The sequence below is a fragment of the Pogoniulus pusillus genome, chromosome 14 (assembly GCF_015220805.1).
Source record: "Pogoniulus pusillus isolate bPogPus1 chromosome 14, bPogPus1.pri, whole genome shotgun sequence".
NCBI lineage: Eukaryota > Metazoa > Chordata > Aves > Piciformes > Lybiidae > Pogoniulus > Pogoniulus pusillus.
In genome coordinates, this window is record NC_087277.1 from 13,299,594 (window position 1) to 13,326,511 (window position 26,918).

Here is a 26,918-nt window from a genome sequence, read left to right on the forward strand (position 1 = left end):
ACTGTTTGTTCTTGGCAACAGAAGAAACAATTTTTTTTTTTCAGTTGTGTTTCTATTCTTAGATTTTCTGTCCTGGTTTTTTGTTCCAAGTTTTAAAATGTGGAGAATTTAAAAAAGTAATAAGAATCAGTGTTTCATTCTGGATTAAAAAGAAATGGACAACAAATAGTAATTTTCTATTCCTTTCAAATGGACTGTGCAGGAATTACTTATTCCTGCTTTTCTTGATATAAAATTAAGCTTGCCTAGGGGATTGCATCATTAGATGCTTTCAGTATTAGTTTCCTATTAATCAAAATACCAGGTTACCACTGGATAGCTTTGAAAGTACTCTTCAGTTGTGATACCTAAGCGTGAGAAGTACACCATAATTTGTTTTTCTTATGTTTTCATAGGAACAGAAATATGACAACATGTAAATCAGATCCCTGTCAGCTAAGCATAGGCCAATCTCAAGGGATAAATATGGAGATATTATAAATGATAAAATAATATCTGTACATGTGTAATAAAATAAAAGATATCATTTTTCAGTGATTGGTTGGACAGGGTAAGTGTAAAAGGGATATAGGAGGCAAACAGATGTAATTAAGGACACAACTATTGATCCTTATGGGTGTCTGTTAGCTTAAGAATTTGACAAACACACCGATTTTTTTGTTCAATTTCAATTCATTTATGATCAAGAAGAAAGGGAATATCATGGCCTAAATTTATGGATATTTCAGCCTGGATTCAACTCTCCTGCCATCAGGTGTCAAAATGAAGCTTAAAATTTGAAATGTTACTTTTCTATCATCAACTGAAATAGAGTCAATCTGTAAAGTGATGACCTTGGAAGACATCACTTAAGATTTTTAATCTCTGGTATCAATTTTGTGAAGGTTCAGCTGCAAGAGCTACTTAAAATACAACATTTAATCAAAACTTCAAATGTTTGTAGTTTTATTTCTTTTTTCAGACCTAGTGATTTATTTTTCACAATAGGTTCTTCTGAGGTGATCGGAAATGCTGGCCTTTTGGATCAATTGGCAGCTTTGAAGTGGGTGCAGCGGAACATTGCTAGCTTTGGAGGAGATCCAAGCCGAGTTTCTTTCGGAGCTGACCGTGGTGGGGCAGATGTTGCCAGCATTCACCTACTCACAGAGACAGCAGATATGGACCTCTTCAGGAGGGTGATGTTGATGGTAAGTCAATTCAACTGCTTTGTGAAAGCATATTGTTGCAGTTGTGTGAATGTGGCATTGTGGGGATGCTGGTTTTATTTCATCCGTGCCTCATCAGCACTAATAGAGCTGCTATTGCTATAGTTACTTTTCACAGTTTCACAGTTACCTGTGTCTGCAGTCCTCAGGAGCTGGATGCTTTGCAAGGATGTACAAGAGATGTACTTTAGTGGTTGATGTAGTCATAGTAATAGTCTGGTTTTCGTCAGTGTGGTTTTTTGTGTATTATATAAATAGTCTTTTTTCATAACTCATAGGCACAACAGGTTAGTTTCCATTCCATAAATGCAGTTGTTGACTGGCAGTTTTGACACTCTAAAACTCATGAGACAAACTTCTACGTGTTTGAAGTATCCAAGCTTTTTATCTGATCTCATGACAGATTTCATTTAAAGGAAAAAGCAAGTTTCAGACAAAGAGTAAAAATTTTTTTACCTGCTACAGGTTTGTTTGCTGTCAGCTAAGAGCATTTTCACAGTCACCTCAAGTGGTCTGTAGTTTTACAGTCTTTCCCATGCCAAATCACAGGACAAGATCGTTTCTGTCAGTGTTGACATTGCCATTGATCTTTACAGCCTCAAATAAGATTAGCATGCACTGAAATGATGCTCAATTTTCAATGAAGGTTAATATATCAAGCAGAAATTCTGCTTGGACAAAATGATCTCCCTGCTAGCAGTTTTGACTTAGAACAGATGGAAAATTGCTATTTCATATATTTTTTCTTAAGTAATCTCAGATTCTTATTGAATCACCTCAGTGCTATTTGCCCTTACAAGATCACAGAATCAACCAGGTTGGAGGAGACCTCCAGTCCAGCCTGTCACCCAGCCCTATCCAGTCAACTAGACCATGGCACTAAATGTCTCATCCACTCTTTTCTTGAACACCTCCAGGGATAGTGACTCCACCACCTCCCTGGGCAGCCCATTCCAATGGCAAATCACTCTTGCTTCCCAGAGTCCCAAGTATAGTCTTCCAGTTATTTGTGAGAAATGGCCTGACCTCACACAATTTCCTCATGCCATCTGTGTATCCAGCAATCTCTTATGGAACAATTAATTATTTTTTTTCCACCTTGTCATATCTTTACTCTGATTGTGGCATAACATTGGCACAAGATGTGAAGTTTCTATCCCTGAAGATAATCAAAAGCTGTTTGGACATAGTCCTGGGCAACCACCTCTAAGTGGGTGCACTTGAGCAGGAACCTCTAGGGGTCCCTTCTAACCTGAGCTAGTCTGTGATTGTGTGAACTTGCCATCATTAGAACATGTCTTGTTGCTTTCCTACAGAGTATGTTGTGCTGCCCAGTTATCAGAGTTCTTGGATTCATTTGTTGTATTCCATCAAAGATACCTTCTGGGAGTGTCATTGTGAGACTTGGTGTCTGTACTTGTTGCACACTGGATTTTCCATTTTCTAAAAGCAATACAAAGTAACTACTGGATATTATTTTAATGAATAAATACTAGTCATGACTTAGAAATCTGTAATAATTCCCATATATTTCACCAGATAAAATGTAGTTACCATAATATATCAATAATCAGTAACAGGAATGGAATTATACAAACACCTAGAGTTCCTGAGTTCATTTAGCTTTGTGGTAGTCAACATTTAACAGCCAAATAACATTCATCATTCAAGTTTTGAGATATGTTTGAATAGGATGTGAAATATTTTGATTTCTGAATCTCTTGCTAGTGCAAATAACCTCATACAAGATTTGAAGAGCACACACATTTGTGCTAAGAGGTTTTTACAGGGAAAATACGTAGATATAAACCCTATTCTCTCTCTACAAACCTTTCATTGCTCTAATCTGTGCAAAAATATATGATATTATTAGATTGAAAAGATCTTAGCTCTAGAACAGGGACTGCAGCATTTTACACCCCTAGATGTGACTGCTTGATCTAGAAAGCAATCAGAAGTTACGCTCAAATGACCATGATAACTGCTTCTTTATCACTTGGAAAGTGACTTGCTCTAATTCATGAAATTTCAGGTAGCTCAGTTACAAATTTTTAATCCATTTAATGAAACATATAATTCCTATTTGGCATAACTCTCTTTGGAAAAGACATTCAGAGAACTCTTTAACACCCACTGGTTTTGACTTACTCTCTTGATTTAATTATTAAAACAGGATGCTCTTAATATAAATATTATACATAAATAAGGAAGTGCTTTCAGGAGGGGAGATTACAATCTGGTCCTCTACACATAAAAGGTCATACCTTTGCAAGTCTGCCTTCATAGTTAGGCACAACATTGCCACTATTTTTCACTTACCCCTGCGTTCTCTGCTGTGTATCTACTAGACTATGAGCAGCTGAGTTATGTTTTTTGATATACCTGTATGCTCAGCTCAGGTCTAAGCAGGAACTCTTTTTTCAGTAAGTTAACCCTGTTCTTAAATTTGTCACTGCTTTGTGACACTGTAAGCTATTACTTGCAGTTGAACTACATGCTACTACTTAAGCTGTAGTTAGTCTTCTCCTGTGCAGTAACTTTATATGATGGACATCACTCTTTATGAAGAGTCATCTGCCTCACTCGGCTCTTGACTTGTCTATCTGTGTTTATCCTGCTTGTGAGCAAGTTCTAATTTCAGGTGCACTGGGAACATTCCCAGCATATGTCATGGCTGAAACAGCATCCTTCAGGTCTCTGGTTAACATTCATAAGAGGAAATACAGCAGCATTGCCAGCGTTTGATCATCGGCCGGTGTGCTGGTATCTCTCAGCTGTTGAAGGACTGCAGGACCACAAGATGTGCTGGGTTTCTCTTCGAACCACTCAGATTGTTTGATATGTTCTTCCTCCTAGTTTTCTTACATTTAGTCTTCATAGTATGTAGGTGGCAAGTGAAGGACACTTTTGCGTTTGCTCCCAGTGTATATAAGAGATTGGGCTTTCTTCTTTCTGGTACTTGCAAAAGAAACATTGTCATCCCCTGTTAAGGAGAGGTAAGAGGCAATACTCTCCCTCAGGCCATAACTGAGACATGAATCATCCATTGCCGCCAAGGTGCTTTCGGTATCTCCAGTCATCTCCAGCCTTTAAAAGAACAAAATTTTGTTATAATTTTTAGCTACTTGAACCAAGTCTATCAGTATAATACTAACAGTTAAACCAGATTATGTTGATTTTGTGGCATAAAAAAAATTACTGTCTTGAAGAGCATCAAACATTTCTGTCACTTAGCCATTTTCCAAAGCAATCAGTGCAACAGCAGCATCTAACTATTTCCCAGCATCTGAAAAAGAAATATCATCTATACACCTTCTCTCTTTCTTTTTAGTCATGAGGAAAAATGGTCTTAATACTGCACAAAATTTTCTGCAATTTGCACGCAAATGTGGAGGAAGGTAGTGGAGGGAAATTTACACTTCAAAAAGAAGATATGCTTTTGTTTCTGGAGGTGGTTGTTTCACCAGCTTCTGAAAGCTGTCCTACTTTCTCTAGTTGCAGTCATGGTATTAGAAATCTCAGGAATCTTGATTTGGGCATTATATTGACAGAGAATCATCAGGAAACACTTTTTTACTTGGGATAATGCATTTGCATTTCTGATGCTTCATGGATGGCCGCCATGAGGGAACCCATTTCTATCTTTTGGGACTCCTCTATAAGCCATTGTGTGTTAGCACTGATGGTAACCTGGCTCTTACTTCTGTCAGTTTGGTGGAGAGGATAGGGGAAATAATTGAATGTTAACTATACTTTCTTTCAAAGTTAGACCAAGATTAATGGTTAGAGAGCTGAACATCCAGTTTCATGGGTTAACCTTCTGTCAGAAGATCTTAAAACTGGTCTCAGAAGTAAATGGCTGTTTCTTCTGTGTTGTAAGCACAAGCATGCACAGGGCTGGAAAATAGCCTTGTTGTTTCTGGCAGCATGTGTTGTATGTGGTACCTGTGAATATTTCTCCAGTTGAAGTTTTTATTCCGCATCACCACAGGAGGAACTCGATCCGTTTTGCTGTTCATGTTAGTGCACTGGGTAAGACAAGGTGTTGTAAGGACACAGCAGAGACCATCAGCAACTTCTGAACAGGGAAATGAATACACAATCAGTCTTTGCTCACTGTTATCTTCAGTTTTCACTGTTTTCCTTCCTTCAGTTATCACTGTTCTCCTTCCCAACACATGCTTATACTACTACTACATGGCAGTAGTAGTAGTTAATGAAGTGTGTGTTCTTAATGAGGACACTGTAACACAACTTCTTCCTTTCCTCATGCCTTTGCCTTTTAATTATAATTCTCACAGTACAAGTGAGGAACTGAGACACAGAATAACAAAGGGACATGTCCAGGATATATAAGGAAGTTTATTACAGAGCACAGACTTAAACTAAGGCATTATGAGTGCTCAGTGAGTTCTGCTTTTGCTTCCCATTGTCTCAGAACGTGCAATACATGCAAGATGCAATCAGGTTGGATTTTATATGCACATATTCTTCTGTGGAACAAGGTTATAGAAAGAATCATGATTCAAATTTTACTTTCATCTGCATTTCTTCTCTCTATCCTCTTCTCTCTTCACTAAGGGCATTTCATATGTTCTTCTGTCCGAGTAGTCTACATTTATGAGCCTTATTTCAGGGAGAGAGTTTGTATCATCTCATGGTGGAGGAAGAAGGAGAGCTAAGTTTTGTTTTGTCTCCTTTTATACCTCTAACTCAACTGAAAATATTAATTGTTATAAGTTTTGGGCTTCTTCCCACCCTGAATGTTAAGTTTAGATGGTTTAGTTATTTTTAAATGGAGAAGGGTGTCAGCTAACTAAAATGGAAAAAAATGAAATTCCTGTCAAATTCTTACTTCTATTTAATCATTGGACTTTAAAGTTTCTTTTCATAATGCCAAATGTGAATGTGTCTTTTCTCCTCAATTTATGAAGTAGTCTTTGGCTAACACACTTTTCCATTTACCTATGAAATACCCAAATATGGTAGCTTTACACTTTCAAAATTACATGATTAATGTACAGAATATATTGTTCTCTTGTAACTTCTATGCAATTAACTTATTGCAATCTTCCTTCCTCATTTTTATATATTCTCACTTCAATGCACAGTAGCTGCAGTCACTTCATTATTTCATTTGTTGAGTTACCTTTCTGAACACAGGTTAAATTGCCATAAATATGCAAAATTAACATCAAAAGATGCATAATCCACCGGGGGTTAGTAAAAATGACAACTGAATCTAGATTTGAACTAACAGGCTGAGCCTCTTGAGGTAACTTCTGCTGGTAAAATCAAGCAATATCCTTCTAAAGTAATAGTGAAGAAATTAACACTTCTGAGAATTTTCTGCTACAGATAAGGATGTGTGATGCAGTGATTTGGGAGAAAAATGTGATTGCAGAGCCTGGTGTCACATGTCTTGTTACTATCTGCCTATTTGGTAAATAAATGGCAAAGATGTCCAGAAGATGTCTACACTGGTAAACAAAATGAGCCAAGAGTTTAACTCCAGGCCAGGGACCCAGATCCACAACCTGCATCTGTACATTTTTTACATACCAAATTTTGAGTTTAGCTGTGCTCTGACAGGGGCTGAACATCCCTGATATGTGCTAACTTCCAAAGTGTTTTTGAAAGCTGTCTAGGGAAGTGCTGGAGACTAGCATTTGGAACCAATAATATTCTTGACATGGTCATACAATATCCTATGCCAATATGTGCACAGACTATCTGTCTTAGCTGAGCTCTTTGGTTAATTTCAGTTGTATTGTTAAGGGTGGTCTATTTGTGTTTAGGATCAAACTCAAAGTAAAAAATATAAACCAACAGTTTTCCCATTACTTGTTCCATGGCAGTAGTTGCAATTCTCAGACTTAGGCAAAATTTATGTTCTGGAACATGCTAGATAATTTTATATTTGCCAACAGAAAGTATGTTTATTCTGAAGTTCTGAGTACCTGAGTAGTGATTCACAAGGTCTTCAAGGCACTGGAAGGTTTGGCGTGGAGAGATGTAGTACCAGTTATTTGGAAGGCGGAAGATCCTATAATGTTTCACTTGCCTGTGTCGCACTGACAAGGAATATAACCCTGGAGAAAGAGGAAAACTGATTAAAGTAGGACCCTAATTATGGGTAGCTAGCATATGGAAGATGTGGTACTGTGATCCAAAATGCCCCAGAGGAGTTGAAAAAAAGAGTACCACCCTAATTTTCTACTCATGCTACTTACATAGTATACTTTATGTGTGTGTATATTTAAGTATAACAATGGGAGTAAAGATCCCAACATCAGGGCCTGAGTTTTGACTGAATTTAGATTTCCAGTGTGGTCTTAACTTTTGTGTTTGTTTTTTTGTTTGTTTGGTTTGATTTTTGTTTTGGTTTGGTTTTGTTTATTTGTTTATTTGATTGGTTGGTTGATTTTTTCTGGGGTATTTTGGGATTTTAAGGGGTTTTTTTGTTTGTTTTGTTTTCAGTTGTGGTATGGGATTTTTTTAAAGATAGTATAAAGGAAATTTTTTTTTTATGGAAGTCATTTTCTTTCCTCTGAAGAGGGAGACCAGACTCCTGTGCTGGTACACTGATTCAGAGGTTTAGTCAGCACCCAGTGATGCAGTAGCTGATATCTGGTAATACAGTCCCGATAGGAGATGGCAACTTGGATTTTCCTGTTCCTTTGTTTGAAAGTATTGTGCCCTTCTTAGCTGGTAAGGGCTGAATGTTGATCCTAAAAGTCATTGAATTTAGTATAGGTATTATGAAATTAACTGGCCTGCAAGAGGTTAGAGTAGATGATTTATTAATCACTTCTAATTGTAGTATCATGGTATTAGGATGTGTCCTGGTGCTTCAGAAAAAAAGGGAAGATATCGCAATGGACAGTGGGAGGTGCATTCTCACAGAAGAGAGTAAAAGTGTGAAGTGTGTACAGCACAATTCCCCTGTAGCAGCAGGACTGCTGTGAAAGAAAACAAAATTGAAGGCATGTTGTTTTTTTTTAAAAGTAAATAGGATAATAACCACTTGTTTATATGAGAAGGGCACTTGCCAGCCACCCCCGCTGCTTGCTGTGTATTGTGTAGTTTCTTCAAGCAACCTTTTGTGGCTCATGGCAAAGCTGTGCCTTTCCCTCCATTTAAAAGACCCACTGCCTAATAAGCTTTCATGCAATCAAAGTAAACAACAGTGTTTGAACGATTGTGTCTGTTTCTGCTGATGCCTGTGGAACTTGCCAGGACCATCGCTAGCTGTGGTTCCAGGGGTATCTAGGTGTACTGGTGACAACTGGCATGCTGCACTGGGCATCTTTGCCTTTCTGTTACATACTTCTTTTGATTTCAAATTGATCTGTGTGAAGCAGGATGGGAAATGGACTTAATGCCTGAGTTCAAGAGGCAAAAACAATGTTAAATTTTCTCACCTTTCCTAGTTTCACTCTCCCTGATCATGAAGGAGCCGACCTTGGTGTTGGGTAGCTGTAGAAGTTCCTCTGCTTTTTCTCTTCCCAGACCTTCAAATAACCAGCTGTGAAGCAGGAAAAAACAAATTCTGAAATTTGGGCACCAGTGAAGCAGAGAGCAGCATGTGGCCTTGAAAGTGCTGCATTAGCCAGGAAAAGTGACTGAAAAAATAACACTGTGGCTTTCTGCAGTTATTCTCTCAACTATGTCCAGGCATATCTTCCCAGTTCATGTAGAAAATGTTGCTCTGTTTGACTTCCATTAACTTTGGCGAGGCAAAGAGAAGACTGAATAAAGCTTGGATTTTTCCATCTGTTTTGATCTGAATTGTAGGGGATATATCCATGCAGTGCATATCTGTGGCATTAGTTAAATCTCTCTTTTTCACTTAAACTACTTCTATTAACCCCAAATTGTATTTTAGTGTGAAAACCCAAAATAAAATACAATTATGTGTAAAGTCCAGCCATGGATAACAGAAAGTGGGATTAGTCCAACTGATTTCACCACAGGTTGCTGCACTGTTTGGTCAAGGTATTGCCTTCACCAGTACCTTGTCAAAGACAATGTCTAGCCATGTAACCAAGCTTGATCAGCTGCTGCAGGGATTACTGACACTTTATTTTATTCTTGTGTGTTTGATCCAGTCTGCTATCAGTAAAATGCTCTTGGTCAGCTTCCATTACCATATCTGCCTCTGCCTTTGGAAAAGCATCTCTATTTTAGGAGGATGTAAAAGTACATTAAAATTTAATCACTTGCATAAGCCTCAGTGAAGTTCACACTTCATAGGCTTAAAATTAAACAGGTATTAAAACTTTTGCCAGAAAGGTTTAAAGCGTGTGCATTATTTTTTATTAGTTTTTTTTCCCTGAGTGGTGTCTAGGGCAACAAGAAACATCCAAACCTTCCTTAGCCCTTCCTGTGTGATGGTTTACATTCTTGGATGACTTATTAGTCTTCCAGTTAGTTCTTTTAGGTTTGTTTCTAGAGAGCAGCTCCAGCTTAATTTTTATTCTTTATAAATATTTTTTTTAAATAGGATCTCCTTGTCAATATCTTAAAATTAGAGATCAGTCCATGCAACAGAAGAAATATTTTAGATATATAGAATTTCAGGAGACTTTCACCCTTCCAAACATGTGAAAATAGGATTTTTCTTTTTAGAAAATGTAAACTTAGAATTACATTTTGATGTTCTGAGGTTTCAAAGGAGGTGGTTTTGAACCATCAATAACTAAAATTTCTGTCTACTCACTATCTGCACTGTTTTGATTCTAACTTTGAGCAACTAATCATGGCAGTATATGTAGAAATGAAAGGCTGTAAGAAATGCATTTACTTACCCATGATAGACTTTTGCTACATACTTCCCTGGGATATAGTTTTCTCGACCCGTTGTAAGGGAATGGACTCTCCACCAGCCTCCTTCACTGTGTGAAAGTAAGAAGAAGGGATATTTTCAAATGAACTTTCAGAGCTTGTCCTCATTTTAGAAATTAGTTAAGACATACAGATTATCCTGTAACCTTTTGTCTGTGTTCGTAAAGGGACCCAAATTTGTCTCTTTTAGAGTAGTTCCATTTCTAAACCTACATCAGGATTAAATTTGGATGCAGAAATAAGCTACATTTGTTCCATTTAAATTACGTAAGTAATAAAATATTTTTCTATGTTTAAAAGAAGCAGAGTAAATACTCAGTGGTTAAACCATGCTGTGCTCTGCCTTCCCACAGCTAGGCTTGTACTGGTATCCAAGATATTAGGCTGACTATGCTGTGTCTGAACAGCTCAGTGTTTGCTTCTGTAACATCAGAGTAGATATACTCAGCAAATGCACCCTGTCTGCCTGGGAACAGGTTTTCAGTTTAACAGAACTTGATTCATAATTTGCTCTTCAGTGAGTTTCAGACCAGATCACAAAAAAAAAAAACCAAAAACCAAAACCAAACTAAACCAAATGAGCCAACCAACCAACTAACCAACGAGCCAATCAACAACAACAACAAAAAAACAACCAACACCCAAAAACCCAAAACAAAACACACCAAAAACCTCATAACTGGCTAGGTAACTAGGTACAAGTTTCATCTCTGATATATGGTAGATTCTTGCTGTGCTACTGAAGTCTGGCTTTAGCTTTTGAGTGTCTTAGGAAAGGCAGGGTGACATGAAGTTTCATAGAGGTGATATGGAGCTTTAGTGGTTAGTGCAAGGATGCTGATGATTGAAGGGTTCTCTTCAACTTTTCCTTTAAGAGTCTGAATCCAAATAGTATTGGAACTTGTGTTTCAAGCCGCTTTTGTGGACACTTATGTAAGTGTTCACAAACAATATGTGGATTGCAGACCAGAGTATCAATATATTTCAAAACATCTTAGTTGAAAACACTTAGGTTGAACTCCTTGAAATGTAATTGCTGGGACCATTGTCCAGAATGTATATGCTGAAAGAAAAAGAGAAATGTCTGCTGGTCAGAGCTGGGAATTTCAAGGCCTCTCAAGTTTTGTTTATGGCTTTCCGTCTGCCATGAAATTACCTGTAAGAAGTCTAGGTTATTTTGTTGGTTGTTTTTTTTCCCCCCACAAATCTCCCAGACAGAACCAAGAATTGCAATAACAACAGCAAAACCAAAAACCTCAACCTGAGAGACTTGCATCACCTTTCCTCCAAATTGTAAAATGACTAACTAAAAATCCCTGTGATGACTGAAAGTCCCAAAGAAGTATATCTGCCACAGGGCAGGAGCCACAGAAATTATGCATATTGGGAGGTTTGTGGGAGGACATCTGGTTTAACTACTGCCAGTTAAATGCAATTGTCCATGTGGTAGCAAAAGATGCCTGACAAGTGTGGACAGTAAGAGACTGCTATTGATGCTTATCTAATCCTGCCAACTGAGCACAGTTACAAATATCTGTGAGGAATTTTACTTTATTCTAGTAGACATTCCATACATCATGTTCCTGATAGGATTGGTGGGGCTGTTGGCCACTACACATCATTGCTTTGGTAGAAGGCTGAAAGCTGCCATCGTAAGAATGGTGCATGCTGCCTGCTCATGCTGTCTTCTTCGTGATGACTCCTCATTGCTTATGCTCTGGTTGTGCCTGCCATGCTGTGGTTATCTTCCACTGTGTTTTGCTTCTTTGAATGACTTGAGAAAAAGGTTATGCCTACAGCTTATGTACAGCAAGAGTCTCATAGGCAAGCAGTCGCTATTAGTGTCAGTACCTACTCCACAGGTCTTTGATTAGAACACTGTGCTTTATATAAGTCATAGAAGTGTCTTATGTTCTGTGAACAAGTTGTTTCAAAGCAAGAAGGGGAAAGATCCCATCAAGGCTTGCTTTGGCCCTTGGGTACTATGAGAAGGAGGTTTTGAACACTGCAGAACAAACATGATAAAACCTGCTGCTAGGGAAGTCTAGTTGTTTTCAAAGTTGTTTGTCCAGTGGCTAATACTATGCAGCATATGGATACATATGATATGGTACACATGTAATTCCCATTAATATAGGCATGTGTAGTTATCATAGCTGATGAAATGTGGGGGTGAGGCTTTAAGCTGGAATATCCAAACTGTATGAATTGTTGTACCATGTGGTGCTGTGTTACACAGACTGTAGCGACTTTTAAACAGCTAGAAGTTACCAGAGAAGAATTTCCTTGGTTTAGGGAAGCTCTCCATCAGCAGGAAAATTCTTCTAGTGGTATTGCCTCAGACTTGTGACCTCTGGGTTCAGATAGGTGTGTAAAACACTTTGTCAGCAGAATGTTAACTGCAGCCACTCTGGCTCAGACCAGAGGTCCATGTAGCCCCTTATTTTGTTGCTGATAAAGGCCATTGCATGCTTCAGTGGCCTAGAGAAGAGTCTGAGGATTCAACAATGGTCTGCAATAATTCTGTTGAGTACTTCTGTCCTCCAGCTATTTGATGCTGCTCAGTCAGAGGATTTTTTAAATGAATTTAGAAATCCTCAGAAGATTTCTCTGCTATGAATGTCTGGGCTCCCTTTGGATCTTTCTGCTCCACCAGCTTCAAAAATTAAACCTTTCAATTTTGTTTCAGTGGTGCAAACAGCAGCTGTACAGATCAATAACTTCTAGGAGGTCACTATGTGCTGATACAACCTGTGCATAAAATATCAGAGCTGCTGGCTTCTGTTTTTCAATAAATTTGCTCACTCTTGTATGTGGCAATATTTGTACTAAGGATAAGGTCACTCTGAACTAGTGCTTTCAAGCCTACTTCCTTCTAAGACTTATGCATTTTGAGTGGGTCTGGCTAGGAAATCTTTGACCTTTTTTTCTTTCCTATTAAGAAGGTGCAGTAGATTTAAAAACTTAGGGAAAAAATATGCTTTTTTTTAAATTTTATGTTTGCATAAAGTTACCTCAAATCTAGGGAGACGTTGTAAGACCTAATCATAAAGGAACTGTTAGATAAAAAAAGAGTGAGAAAGAAAATAATAGACACACCTGATGTTTCTACTAAAATGGAAAGGATACTTTCTCAAACTTGTTTTTCAGAGTAGAATTCTATTTTGAGTCCCACTTTAGAACAGAGTCTCTCTCTGGCTTCAGAATCAATGTCAGAGAAATCCAAAGGCAACCTGAAATCCCAAATCCTTAAACTATATGGAAATTGACACCATGGCTAGCAACCCTTCCTTGAAAATTCCTAACTTAGTTAATTTTTCCTGAACTGCATCCAGTTAGGGCCAGGTGCCTAAAACAGCTTTGCATCAATTGTAACAAACCCTAATTAAAAAAAAACCAAAGGATCAACTTACTCTGACAGCACACGCAGTTTTTCCCCTACATGAAATATAGGTTGGCTTATATCTGCTGAAGGGTAGTCATAGAGGACAGCCAAGAAATCACTCTCCTGATCTGTTAAAGAAAGAAAATGTCATTGAAAAATGAGATAGAGTTCTGAAGCAAAAAATATTGATTTTCATATTATATTTTGCATAATAGGTCAAATGGGAGGAAAAAAAACTCACTCTGAAATGTCACTTGGTAAACAAAAAGTGCTAAAGATTAGTCTGTAACTTTACAAGAAGAATGTGATGGTATTAGAACTGAGGAAAAAAGTAATTTGATTAATTGTAAGTAACTAAATTTAGGCCACTTTTCCTAGTAATTACCATATTTAAAGGACTTTTATTTTAAAACTAGCAAAATAAGTAAGCATTTATAGTATTAGGAAATAACTCAGTTTTAATAATGCCACTGTCTCTAAGTGCCTCCAGCTACCATAGTGAGCCAAGCTGCCGTGCTACATTTAAGGAGAAAAAGATGCATGTTGAATTGCTCCATCATTTAACATGTCCTTATGTTCAGTTAAAGAAGAAGGGCAACAAGGGTGTTTATAAATGAATCAATGGCCAACTGCAATTTGCAGAACTGCATAAGTGAGGTAGGAAGACTGTTTATGTCAATTGTCATGACTCTGGGCCTTGCAGCACTGTGTAGGACACATTCTGGATCTCCTTGGTTTCTGAAAGATGGAGGCACTTTGCATGAGATTGAGACTATCAAACACTCAAGCTCCCCAGCCAGCAGGAATCTTTGGTGCCCAGTAAATGCTGACAGGTGGGAGGTTCAGAATGTGTCATACTCAATGTTTTGGCAGTAGTCCTGGGAAGAGGCATTGTGCAGTATACTGCCTATGTTTCCCTTGGAATTCAGTCCTTCCCCTCTGAATGTCATGGTACTCTCCACTGACGCATGGGGAGACGAAACTTCCCCTCTTCTGCCAGCAGGACTGGTGCCTTGTTCCTTAGTAATACCATCTAGCAGTACATTTGCAGAGGTGGTTTGATGTCCAGTCTGTGCAGCTCAGCATGTGCAAAAATGGGCATGTATCCAGTGGAGAATAAAAAGAAATTAACCATGGAGATAGGCACATTTTTGTGTCTTGTTAGATTTTCTTCATCTTTAGGAAGATGTTTTAGGGGAAGAGCCTCATTAAAGAATGCTGAAGCTGGCTTGGTGGTTTCAGTCTCTGTGTCCCAAGGTTTTACAAATAACTTGCAACCATAATGATGAAAGGCTGATCAGAACATGCAGGTCAGCAGAAAAAATATTTTCAGGAAGAGAGATTTTGCATTAATTATCCTTACAGCAGCGTTAATGAGAGTATAAGTGTTCAGGAAAACATTCCATATGCAGTGTGAAGGAACTAGAAAGCAGATGAATAGCTGATTGTTGTTGTATTATAGGGACATGTTATGCAAAGCTGTGGGTCATTTTACTTTAATATTCAAATTGCATGTAAGCACTTTTAGTCTTGCTATCCCTTGCCTGTTGAATCACAGAATCACAGAACCTTAGAGGTGAGAAGGGACCTCCAGAGATCATCAAGTCCACCCTCGCTCCCAAGGCAGGATCACCTAGGGTCCTTAGCACAGGAACCTATCCAGGTGGGTTTTGAAAGTTTCCAGAGAAGGAGACTGGACAACCTCTCTGGGCAGCCTGTTCATCATTCTCACTGTGATGAAATTTCTCCTCATGTTGAGGTGAAACCGTCTATGTTCCAGTTTGTAGCTGTTGTTCCTTGTCTCATTGCTGCAGACTACCAAAAAGAACTTGACCCCATCCATTTGACACCCATCCCTCAGTAGCCCCATGCCACAGGTAGTGATCATCTCATAGGTACATTGATGTGTAGAGCTTGGAAGAGACATTGATTGGTTTGACAGTGTATTTTGCATTAGTATTGCTGTAGTTTACATAGTCAATTAGCACTACTAAATTAAACAGGAATAGTCAAGTACCTTTGTATTAATCAGCCAATTGCTATGATTATTCTACTGTGACTTGTTATACAGTTACTTCAACTATACTGCAGAAATTTTCTGCTAAGCATACCTTTGATTACTTCCCTGTTCTGCACTAAGACAACTTCTCTGTCTGTGAAACTTCTTAGTACCTGAGACTAGCAAGACCTAAGTATTGGTGCTGAGTCTTTTCTAACAAAGCAAAATCTTCAGGACTACACGAAACAAAGTAGACTGTGAGAACTGCAGAATGAGAGTAAGCTGCCATCCCCTAGCTTCTCATTGCAAATTGTTAGACAGCAGTTCTACAGAGAATCTGATTTATTTTATCTTAATGAAAATGCCTTTAACAGTACTATTTTTAGTCTTTATAGATGGTTTGTTTCCATACTGAAAGGGTGGAACACAAGTGTTTTTCTGCTCTCCTTCCTTGCGTACCAGCGGTTTGCATTTCGTTATGCACGATGGAGTACATGGCTATTTCTCTACTTTAGCAAGATCTGTTACTTTGCTTGCTCTTTCATCTTTATGTTCAATTTTGGTTTGAATTTGCTTAACTTGTAGTTCTGAAAAGGAAAGAATTAATCGTAGTGTTGGCTGCCACATGCATCCTAATGTTACCTCTTAAATTATATATACTTACATTATGAGCGAAAGTAAAGGGGGTTCATACTACCCAAAATCTTTCAATTCTCAACATCCACCAAAAAAAAAATCATTTTAACCTCAGTGGGGTTTTTGGTCATGTAAAATGCTCCACTGCACTCTACAGCCTTTCACAGAATCCATACTAGACCCTTTCAAACACAAAAGCTAAACAAATGACACTGTTTCACCACACCCAAATTTCAGAGTGATCTAATAGATTTGTTCTGATGAGCTCCCAACTCTTTAAAGTTGTAAAATTAAAAAAATATTTGCCTGAGTTTTTCTAACAGAGTCTCTCCTTCTTGGTGTGAGTGTAGGTTACATCTGAAATGAAACAACTCAGAAGTTAGAGTGGAAAGATCGAAGCACAGCCATTTCCATTGAATCAAATGTTAACCCTGGTTGGGTTTTGGTTTTTTTGTTGTTGTTGGTTTGTTTTGTTTTTAGCAGTAGGAAATGAATGTGAAACATATGCTAGTTTTAGATGCCTGTATCCCTGGATGTCTTGCAAAGTATGAGAGCAAATACTGCATGCTTCAAATTATTAATTGTGCACTACTAGGGAGATGGAAAAACACAGGCAGAGCATCCAGGTCCATTGCATCTCTCTCAAAACATGCAGTGCTATGCTTCACTGTGGTGTGCTGTGGTTCACAGCATGGCACATACCAGAGAGGGTAATGGAGGGCAGTGGTGTTTGCCTGGAAGGCTGGTTGTGCCTAAGGTGTGGCTGCAGAGTTGTATTGATGTACCCACATCAGATGTGAACCAGCCATCTTGGGAACTGAGAGTTATGTAGGTGCAGCTCAGTAAAGACTAACTCCTGATTTGAGGACCTAAGTGAAGAAAAAGAAATGGATGGGCTCACAACTCTTTGCTGCTGTAGCTATTCTGTTATCGGTATCTAGATTATGCCAGAGATGACCACACAGTGTTGGCTTTAGATGGGATGCAATCATAGCCAAATGCAAGTTATGCACTGTTCCCTTTCTCAGGACAAAGACTGATACACTGCAGGTGCATTCACTGCAGCTCTTAAGCAGCACAAAGGGCTTATGTGAGTCTGATGAACACATTCACAGTATAGATTAAATCTGCAGACTCTAGTTATCTGTTTTCTTCCCCCTTTTTGTTGAATACTCTTTTTTTTCTTTCCTTTCTGTTTTAATTCTTCATTTTATTCAGTCCTACTGAAATGAACCACTGTAAAACTTGTTTTTCCTAATAATTACTAGTACTGTTCTAAGTCCATGGATCAGATCCTCCAACATTTAAATCAAAGGTGGCCATTCCTGGCCTGGGAGAAACCTCTATGATTGGTGATGTGATTTGGAGTTTGATCTGCTCAGGAAGACAAACTCACTGGATTAATCACAATATATACTTTCATCATGAAATTCCTTTTCCAAAGTCCACTTTCATAGGATTTAAATGATGACACTGGTCTTTATATTCCAAACTTTGATTAGAAGCATCTAAACCATTATGGAGATGCTGGTCTGATCCAGACTGAGTTAGATTGAAGTAGCTGTGCAGGCTGTTAAATCACAGAAGAGTTTGGACTGGAAAAGACCTTTAGAGCTCCCCTAGGTCTGCATGGATGCCTGTGTCAGCTAGCTCTTGATCGTGTTAAAAACAGGGCTGCCTTTCCTTCCAGCACTAATGAAGGCAGGCTGATTCCCTATCCTTTTTGCAATGAGCTGCCCAACTGCACCAGTTTTCATGGAAAACCCTAGAATTTTGATTAATACCTTCCCTCTATAGAACACAAAACAAGACAAAAACCCCAAACTCTTTTCCTCACGTTTGGGGAGTGCTTTGTTGCTGCTCTTGGACCACCTGTCTGTCACACTGCAGCATGAGAGCTTAGGCTGTGCTGACTCCATCTACTCACTTGCAGTTTGCAAGTAGCAGGTCTCTGAATTCCTCTTGCTTGACCTCTACCAGCCTATAGAAGAGGCAGGAGAATTTGCAGCCTGATTTTTTTCACATGCAGATGCATAGGACAGGTGTGTTAGATCCCCCTTTGACATCTTGAAACATGTATTTCTGTATAACCTTATGGATCGACCTGATGCCAAGTTGGCTGTGTGCTATTTTTAATGCAGCTGTCTAAGAGTGGACTTCAGATTCAGTGCAAACATAACATCATTAAGACCTTTAACCTTAAATGAAGCAACCCCAAATTTCAAGAACAAATCTGTATAAAATAGCACATGCAAGTATGTAAAAATATTTCTTCCCCTCAGAAACTACTGTTTCCGTAGTAGTGCTTTTGATGCTTTCCAAACTGGAAGGAATATTTTTCAAGGAGAACCACCAACTAATATTTTTAATATTTGAGGTTTTTAATTAATGGACTTCTTGGAAAATGAGCTAGAACTTGGCTAAAAAATAGGTACTGTCCAGAGGATGCCCTTCTTCTCCCACAGCAGTCACGCACTTGCCTGCTTTTACTGCATCGGTCAGATGTAGTAAGACACATGGATGAATGTACTATATATCTTGAACATCATTTTGGATGAATGTACTATACATTTTGAACATCATTTTCTCATGGAAGAAATTAAATGAGCGCTTACCCGCTTGGCTCAGCACATTTGTTTCTTCAGAGGCTCTTTGCGTTTTCACAGTATTTCCCATTGTGCTCTCTAATTCTGTCAAAGTTCTTCAGAACTAAATCGAAGGAGACATTGAAATGAAACATCAGAATAACACCTGCTGTGCCAACAGATGAGAAATGACCTAGTTTGGGTGTCTCCAACTTTGTGCAGTTTTGCTTTTGAGAGCACTTGTGTCAAATTCATGTGAGAGTTTTACATACTTGCTAAACTCTTACCACTTTGGTGCTTTTATCAGGGGAATAGCAGAAAACCACAGCTAGGGAAGTTGCTCAGAAGAACGCGATGTAGTAAAAGTTTCCATTACCAGTACCTCAGCACAATAGGAAGTCACAGCAAAGCCATGCCCATACAGTCATTTTGTATACACAGTTCTCTACAGCATCTGGAGTTCAGAAGCTACAAAGAAACAACTTAGATTGACCTATATGGTTTCCAGTGCTCTGTGTCTGTTATGTCACTCTATTGCCCAACACTAGGAGCCTTTTTGGTGTTTTTTTCCTGATGCAGTTCTGTTCTCAGCAAGTATGGGTAATGCTGGTTTTCCTCCTTTTTTGTTTTTAGTTTTAAGTTAACACTTTGCCTCAAAATACTCAAAGCACTCATCCTGCATAAAGCCAGTAATGCAAGTTCTTTAAAAGTTTTGTGTGCTATTGTTTATTGTATATCCAACAATTGTGGAACTAATATCATGAGAAACCCAGTTCCTTTTCTTGCCTTTGCTGCACTCATCCTTATTCTCCCTCACAGAGGAAAGATAGAAAAGCCTTTTGGATGTGGAAGGCACCTCATGCTATGGCATGTGTTCAGAGACAGAGGAGAATAAACCATGTCTGTTTGCTATTGCACATTTAGGCAGAATAACTAAAGATCACTAGTTAAGAGGAAATTATTTTCTATCAGTTGCTTTGTGAAAATAGTAACACAAACTCTAGCAGCACTCTGCAGCTATTCTGCATCTTTCAAGCTTTTCTGACTGAAGTATTTAAAAAATTGTTACTGCCTTTACTCACAACAGGTTAGAGTCTGACAGTATTAGATGGAGAGGTATCCAACTTGAGAAGCAGTGTTGCTAAAGTCAGTGAGATTTTATTACTAATTGTCTTTGGAATAAGATCATCAGAATTGAGTATATTGCTTAAACCACAGAATTTTTATATCGAGCTTAGGAAGAGACACTGCAGAATAAAATGACTTTCAAAAATGCAAAAGGATCAGTGCTGAAACAGATGGTAATGCACAGTTTGACTCCACCTCATCTGATTTTCAAGCTTCTTAGTGCTTGTTCCCAAAGGCTCTTTGCTAGTAGTCTCTGTTTCACCAGCCAAATGGCTCATTACCCTTTCACTGTCTGCACTCAGGAACTAGCTTGTGGCACATCTGTAGGATGCAGCTGTGCCAGTGTCTTTCTGACAAGTGTCTGAAATCTGCTTTCACAAGAACAGAAAGAAACGTTTCATTGCCTGATGTAACAAGTCTGGAAGCTGAATAAAGAAGTAGCCTTTAATTTAAAATATTTGGTTTTCAAGTTTGAATGAAAGGATCACTTGATAGAAAACACAAAATCTTTCTCCATTTAAATGTACCTAATGTTCTAAAACTGAAATCAGAATTTATTTTGGCAGGCACTGTCTACTTCTAAGATTATAATTTCTTGAACTAACTATCAATATTTTTTTGAAAGACTCAATTGCATTTTCTTCACTCAAGTTGCTTCCCATCAAGAATAAGAAATAAAGCCATAGGGGTAGTACAGCCTGTACTTTGACTACAGATATATCTGTTCTTATCTCGTCTTCAGATTACCCAGCAAAGTTTCCTGGTCATGGAAACACAGAGCTCAAGAGGGCTAGAAAAGTCAGTCAGTCAAAGTGGGATAAACATCTGGACAGATAACCTCTACTGAGCTCTGTGCTGTGCTAGCTGCACTTTAGCAGCACTCAAAAAGGGCAATTCAAATCTAACTGAACAGCAAGTAAGCTGCAGTTACCAGACTAACCCTAACCCTGACCCTATTCCAGATAGATGACGAGCTCAGCACCTGAAAATTCTTGTGCCTATCTGTAGTATTAACATCTGCAATCTTGTTCAAATGAGAATAGTATTTCAATTTTGTGTCACAAAAGGATAGGAGAAAAAAAAAAAGAGGCCTACCTCTCTGTATCCCTTTATTCTGAGCCCTAGTATCTGAGGGCCAGGAGAGCAAGTCATGCCACTAGCAATCAGACTTCTGACAGAGTGCTTTCAAGGGCTTTTTTCCCTACTAGAGTGGATATAATTCTTAGGTGTGCCTGAGTCACTTTGGAAAGTGGCACGTAACACTTGTACCTCATGGAAATCCTGCTGAAAATGTTAGCTCCCATGAATGGCACATTTTGAGCAAAGCACTTTCATTCTTCTAGAAGATATTTAGGGGTCTAAATTCTAAACATTGTTATTTTTGAAGGTTTGCTCATATATAGTTTGTAATTAAATCACTTGCTGTCTAATCCAGATGGCTTAGGTACCAGAAAATGACCATGAGCCTACTTTGTATTTTCACAAAGCGCATCCAAAACTGGCCTGGCTCACTTCTGCCATACAAATCTTTGCTCTTTTCTAAGGACCTTGGAGACTTTCAAAACTAGCCTGGATGCATTCCTGTGCAGACTAGCCCAGATGATCCTGCTTTGGCAGGGGGATCGGACTCGATGATCTCTGGGAGTCACTTCAAACCTCTGATATTCTGTGGTTCTGATTCCGTGACCTATGGAGTAAATAAGACAAAGTGTGCACCTGAGTGCTGCTACTTTAGATGTGAAAGAATTTGACTTTGGGAAATTGCAAGTGTTATAAAGTAGCAGTGAAGAGCAATGACATTTTTGAACTTTGATGTCACTAGTGTAGCATTTTCCATGCTATTTTGGTGTCTCTGATTATCATTGGTGGCAGCATAAGGTCCTGAAAGTGACAGAGAGTTCAAGGTGTTTCCTACACTCATGGTACAAGCGTTGAGTAAAAACAAGCAAATGAAAAGCTGTGAGTACTACTGTTGATTCACCTATCCAAAGTGATTTAAAAGAAAATGACAGTTATCAGACTAGATTTATCACTGAGGCCACTTGTCATTATGCATTTGGGTAAAGATGCCTATAGTCCAAGCAAAGACAGTGGAGCCCTGAGGTATGACTCAACTCTTAGACACTTGAAAATGGGATGGAAATGGGAGAAATTGGAAGTTCTGTTAGAAGCGAGGACAGGGCAGGTGGAGAAATTGAAGTAAAAGATTGTTTCTGGTTGCTCACTGACAACAGCTTATCAATGTTTTCAGAGTAAGAGTGAATTAATAATTATCCTATGTATTTCAGAAACAACAGTGCACCAGACTTTTGGGGACAGGATAGAACTTAATGGCTCAAGGAGCTGGTGCTTCTGTCAAGTATTGGTGGTGCAACACAACTCCATCGTATCATTATATAATAAACTAGATGGTGGTTTTATGAAATTCTGAGTCACTCTGCAGAAACTGACTTACAGGAAAGTGTAAAACACCTTGTGGCTGAACCAGTTTTTTATCATTTAACTCAGTAGTGAAACACTAACAGTTCTATAGACGATACTCTTCTGAAATGGCACATCTACTCCAGGCGCTGCATCTGACTTCACCTGGGTGACAGAGTTTAGAATACAGGTAGAGGTGGCATCCCTCTTGTCACAGAAGCAGATAATTATGCCAAATCCAAAGATAATATTTCACTGAGGGTGATTTGGGAAGAATTATGGAGAGGTGGTGGGCTGACATCTCTGTGTTTTGTCCATCTAAAGCCCTGCATGGAGGAGTGCGGCTTCTGTTCAGCTCACAGTAACCACTGTGCTACTGTTCTGCAATCCAAATTCTACATGCAGCCTTCCCTGATCACAGGCCACCTCCTGAAGCTCGTGTGGGAATTCGATTTTCACCACTAAGACTATGTTTGCAGTATTCCAAACTTTAGTCCTTTCTCTCTTCCTCTTTCCACTTCTGCATGTGCTGTTTAAGGAAAGCCACTTGCTGCAGCCATAGCTGTTTGTAAGCATATTAACTAGTAGAGTTTAGTGATCTTTACTGCTTTATTTTTACTGTCCAAAGGAAACTGAGGAACAAACTATGGCCCTAGTCCTGCTATCTGTCCCATTTTATCAGTGGAGAGTTCTCATCAAATACAATATCTTCACTTGTCAAGGCTGGAATTTGACTGACCTACATTGTGGGTCCCAAAAACCAATGGTACAAATTACGCCTTCTGTTCCTGCTTATAGCAATAATTTCCTTTATGCAAAATCTGATTTCTGAGAAAACACACTTCTGGAGCAGTTAAATAGCACATGCACAGGAAAGTCTGTCACTTTGTGAGAACTTATTCAGTGTTACATTCAAATTAGTAAGAATTCATAAATACAAAGAAATGAAAACAGAAAGAGAAATAAAAAGACAATGTAAGCACCTGAGTAAAGTCCCTTTGAAAGAATAATGCAGACTAGCAAAATTAAGTCATTCACTATTTCTGCAATGCTGTATGCTATTTTATTGTGTTGCCTGATATTCACATCTGTACCAGGCCTTAAAATTTAGCTCTCAGTAAGATTCACAGGTACTGCTTGACTCCTATTTAGCTTGAAAATGAAAACATCAGCATCCTGTTATTTTTCATGTAGGAAAAAACCAAACCCAGCTTAGATTTTAGAAGCTGTATACTTTTTGGCAAGTTTCCCTTAATTAATGTCACTAATCAAAATGAGCATCCTTTCAGTTTTGAGGCACTTGTCACTTGTGCTTGGAAATAAGAACATAATGCTGTAACCAAGATAATTCATGAAACACACAGCTATGAAGCAACACAGAAACATCACATTATGCAAACTTCTTACATTTTGAATAAAAAGCCCACTAAAATGTGAACTCTCATTTTGGGTTAAAATGAAATGCATGAGATCCTTCGCGTCTATCTTACCGTGAGCTTTCAGCAGAAATGCTCCTTGTCCCTTCTTTCTGTAGTACCACTCCTTATGAAAAGGATCAAGGCAGGCTTTGCTGTTTCTATCTTTGGTGGCACTTGAAATCCATGGTCTGAATACTGTCACTGTTAATGAAAGAGAGTTCCCTTTTACATAAATAGGATCGAAACATTTGGTCCCGTGTGCAGATGATGTAAAACGTATCAGAGCAATGATTACCTTTAAATGCTGGGCACGACAGTCCAGGTTGCAGTGTTTCTCAAAAAAGCCGTAGTCATAATACTGCTCTCATGCTGCCAGCAAGGTTTAGCTGATCAAGTCGAGGAGCAGCCGGTCGAATGAGTGTGTGGTGAAGTTCACGCTGTCATGCAGAGCAGCATTTGCCAAACAGGCCACATACTTCCTCTCTGAAAATAAGGAAGGCTCAAAGTGTTAGCAACAGATGAGGTTCCTGTTGCAAGTCACTACTCAAGACACTTTTTATCTATGGGTTGAGAGAAGCAGGGAGGCTTTAAACATATTACATGTGCTGTCTTTAGCAGATATAAAAAATGAGCAAAATTACCTGGTTTGCATCACTTACACAAAAAAGGTTTCTCTTTAACTCTTTTCCTTCTAGATATACTTATTCAGTAGTCTTCACTTCCCACCTGTTTTGTTTTATGTAGTTTTACTGCATTTGTGGGGTTTTGTTTGTTTGTTTTCCAGACAGACAGAAAGAGGCACAAAACTTTGCTTCCCACTCCTATTGAGCCCAAATGCAAAGTTTGCTTTATTCTTACTTGGTACCCCCAAATACCTTTGCCTGCAAGTGGTAAAAGCTCAATATTAGCAATGAAAGAATATGGAGTGAGAGCCTGTCTATTGAGCACATTTTCACATAAGTTGTACAAAAAGCAGAAGCAGGATCCTCAGTATCTCATCTCACTGTTTGAGGTGGGGAAAACAAGGTACTAGCCTGCTAAATAACCTGACTGAAGTCACTCAGGAATGTAATGCCGCAGATAAAAATATAGTAGCCAAATAAATTAATTAAGGTTTCCTCTTTGCTTCTATAATCAAGTTGTGATCTGAAATGCTCATATACCTTATTTTATATAGTAAAATAAAAACAAAACAAAACAAACAAACAAACACAACACTAGTCAGAAAGGGCAACAAACCTGAGTTCCTATTTCACATCAGTAGCTCTGAGTAGATGCTCATTGTAATGTCAGTCTGTTTGGTAATGAAAACTAAAAGTTGACAAATGTATCTGTTTTGTAAGCATTACTGAAATCAGGAGATACTCATCAAATTCCCAAAGCAGTGCTGAAATTTGGAGCTATGCTAGTTTCAGGAGAATATCTTTTCTCTTTGGTGAGCTCTGCTAGCTGTCCTTACTTTGAAGGGACAGGAAAGCATTAGGGAGCTTGATAAGAAAACTGGTCTAAACATGGAGCCATGACAGTGTTATACCCAGTGCTCTGGTGGCCTCGTTTTACCATAATGCCCTAGAATTATCCCCACCAGTTATATTTTGATTATTTATGATCTTATTGCTTTCTTCAGTTATATTTTGGTTATTTATTATCTTATTGCTTTCTTCGAGTCACAGGCATGCATGTTCTGAAATCAGTAAAAAATTCTGAGCTTGGAGATGTGCATTTACAAGAACTAAGTTTATGTCCAAAGATGTACTCACAAATGGAGCAGGTCTCAGGCTGAGCAGGAGGTCACACTAAAGAAGAGATTGGACTTGCTTGATAGAGCATGCTACCCTGTAAGCACAATAAATCTCAGCCATGCTTTGTACCATGCTTGCATGGAAATAGATGTGTTTGAAGTGGAGGTAGGCAAAGAAAGTTCTTCAGTTCCATAAAATTTGGCCCTATTTCTGGTAACTATTTAGTCTTGTGCAAGAGCCAGTTTCCCTTCTCAGTGCATTCAGCTAATAATTTGTTTTAAATGATAAATGATAAGGTAATGTTTGCATCTAAATGGGAAAATGCTTTGACATGAACTAAGAGACCTTTTTATATATTTGTGAATATTCTTTGCCTGGACTTTAATAAAGCATTTGACAGTGTCTCCTACAGCACCCTCCTGTAGAAACTGACTGCTCATGGCTTAGATAAGTGGATGCTTTGCTGGGTAAAAAAAACCTGGCTATATGGCCAGGGTAAAAGAATGGTGATGAATGAATTCGAATTCAGTTGATGGCCAGCCAATAGTGGTGTTCCCTAGGGCTTGCTTTTGGGTTGTCTTGTTTAATACTTTTATCAATTGTCTGAATGAGGGGACCAGAGGCTCTTTCAGTAAGTTTGCAGATGAGATCAAATTGGTCAGGATCTGCTTAGAGGTAGGAAAGCTCTGCAAAGGGACATAAAAAGACTCACTCAATGAGCCGAGGTCAATTTATATAATCATAGACATGGAATGGCTTGAGTTGTGAGGGCCCTCACAGGTCACCAAGTTCCAACCTCCCCTTCCATGGGCAGTTACACCTCCTACTGGCCCAGGTCGCTCAAAAGTATTGCATGAGCTTTAACAATGCCAAAAATTGTTTCCTGCTATTGGATCATAACAATCCCATGCAATCCCACAGACTTGGGACAGAATGGCTTGAAAGTAGCCTGGCAGAAAGGAACATGGGGCTGTTGTTTGACAACTAGCTGAACATGAGCCAACACATGCATCCTGACCTGTATCAAGAATAGTGTGGCCAGCAGGAGCAGGGAAGTGATTGTGATCCTGCACTTGGCACTGGTGAAGCCACATCTCAAGCACTGTGTTCAGTTTTGGGCCCTTCACTACAAGAAGGACATTTAACTGCTGGGGCATGTCCAGAGAAGGGCAGCAAAGTTGGTGAAGAGTCTAGAGAACAAGTCTTATGAGGATTGCCTGAGGGAACTGAGATTATCACAGTATCACAGTATCACTAAGGTTGGAAGAGACCTCACAGATCATCAAGTCCAACCTTTTACCACAGAGCTCAAGGCTAGACCATGGCACCAAGTGCCACGTCCAATCTTGCCTTAAACAGCGCCAGGGACGGCGACTCCACCACCTCCCCGGGCAGCCCATTCCAGCGTCCAATGACTCTCTCAGTGAAGAACTTTCTCCTCACCTCCAGCCTAAATCTCCCCTGGGGCGGCTTGAGGCTGTGTCCTCTCGTTCTGGCGCTGGACACCTGAGAGAAGAGAGCAACCTCCTCCTGGCCACAACCACCCTTCAGG

The 26,918-nt window shown here is 38.9% G+C and overlaps 2 protein-coding genes across 2 annotated transcripts in view; one reads left to right on the forward strand and one right to left on the reverse strand.

The window, feature by feature from the left end:
- The window catches only part of TG (thyroglobulin), a 140,687-nt gene that overhangs the window by 80,222 nt on the left and 33,547 nt on the right, over nucleotides 1-26,918 (forward strand). The window contains exon 41 of the mRNA XM_064154223.1: nucleotides 988-1,187. Coding sequence (XP_064010293.1) covers nucleotides 988-1,187 — 200 coding nt within the window. The remainder of the gene's footprint in view (nucleotides 1-987; nucleotides 1,188-26,918) is intronic.
- Nucleotides 3,343-23,999, reverse strand: SLA (Src like adaptor). Its single transcript, XM_064154319.1, has 9 exons — nucleotides 23,920-23,999; nucleotides 23,697-23,825; nucleotides 18,688-18,781; nucleotides 13,466-13,565; nucleotides 10,016-10,102; nucleotides 8,630-8,733; nucleotides 7,166-7,297; nucleotides 5,151-5,283; nucleotides 3,343-4,292 (listed from the first exon to the last, which is right to left on the reverse strand). The coding sequence occupies exons 3-9, from the start codon at nucleotides 18,746-18,748 to the stop codon at nucleotides 4,073-4,075; spliced, it is 837 nt and encodes a 278-aa protein (XP_064010389.1). The 5' UTR covers nucleotides 18,749-18,781; nucleotides 23,697-23,825; nucleotides 23,920-23,999; the 3' UTR covers nucleotides 3,343-4,072.

What these genes read in the sequence shown, in the direction of transcription:
- SLA (XM_064154319.1), bottom strand. Translation starts at nt 18,748, where the DNA reads ATGGGAAATACTGTGAAAACGCAAAGAGCCTCTGAAGAAACAAATGTG. An exon ending in GTAGCAAAAGTCTATCATGG is followed by an intron (nt 8,734 to 10,015) that starts GTAAGTAAATGC and finishes CCTGCTTCACAG; the next exon opens with CTGGTTATTTGAAGGTCTGG. An exon ending in GGAGAGTGAAACTAGGAAAG is followed by an intron (nt 7,298 to 8,629) that starts GTGAGAAAATTT and finishes CTCTTTCTCCAG; the next exon opens with GGTTATATTCCTTGTCAGTG.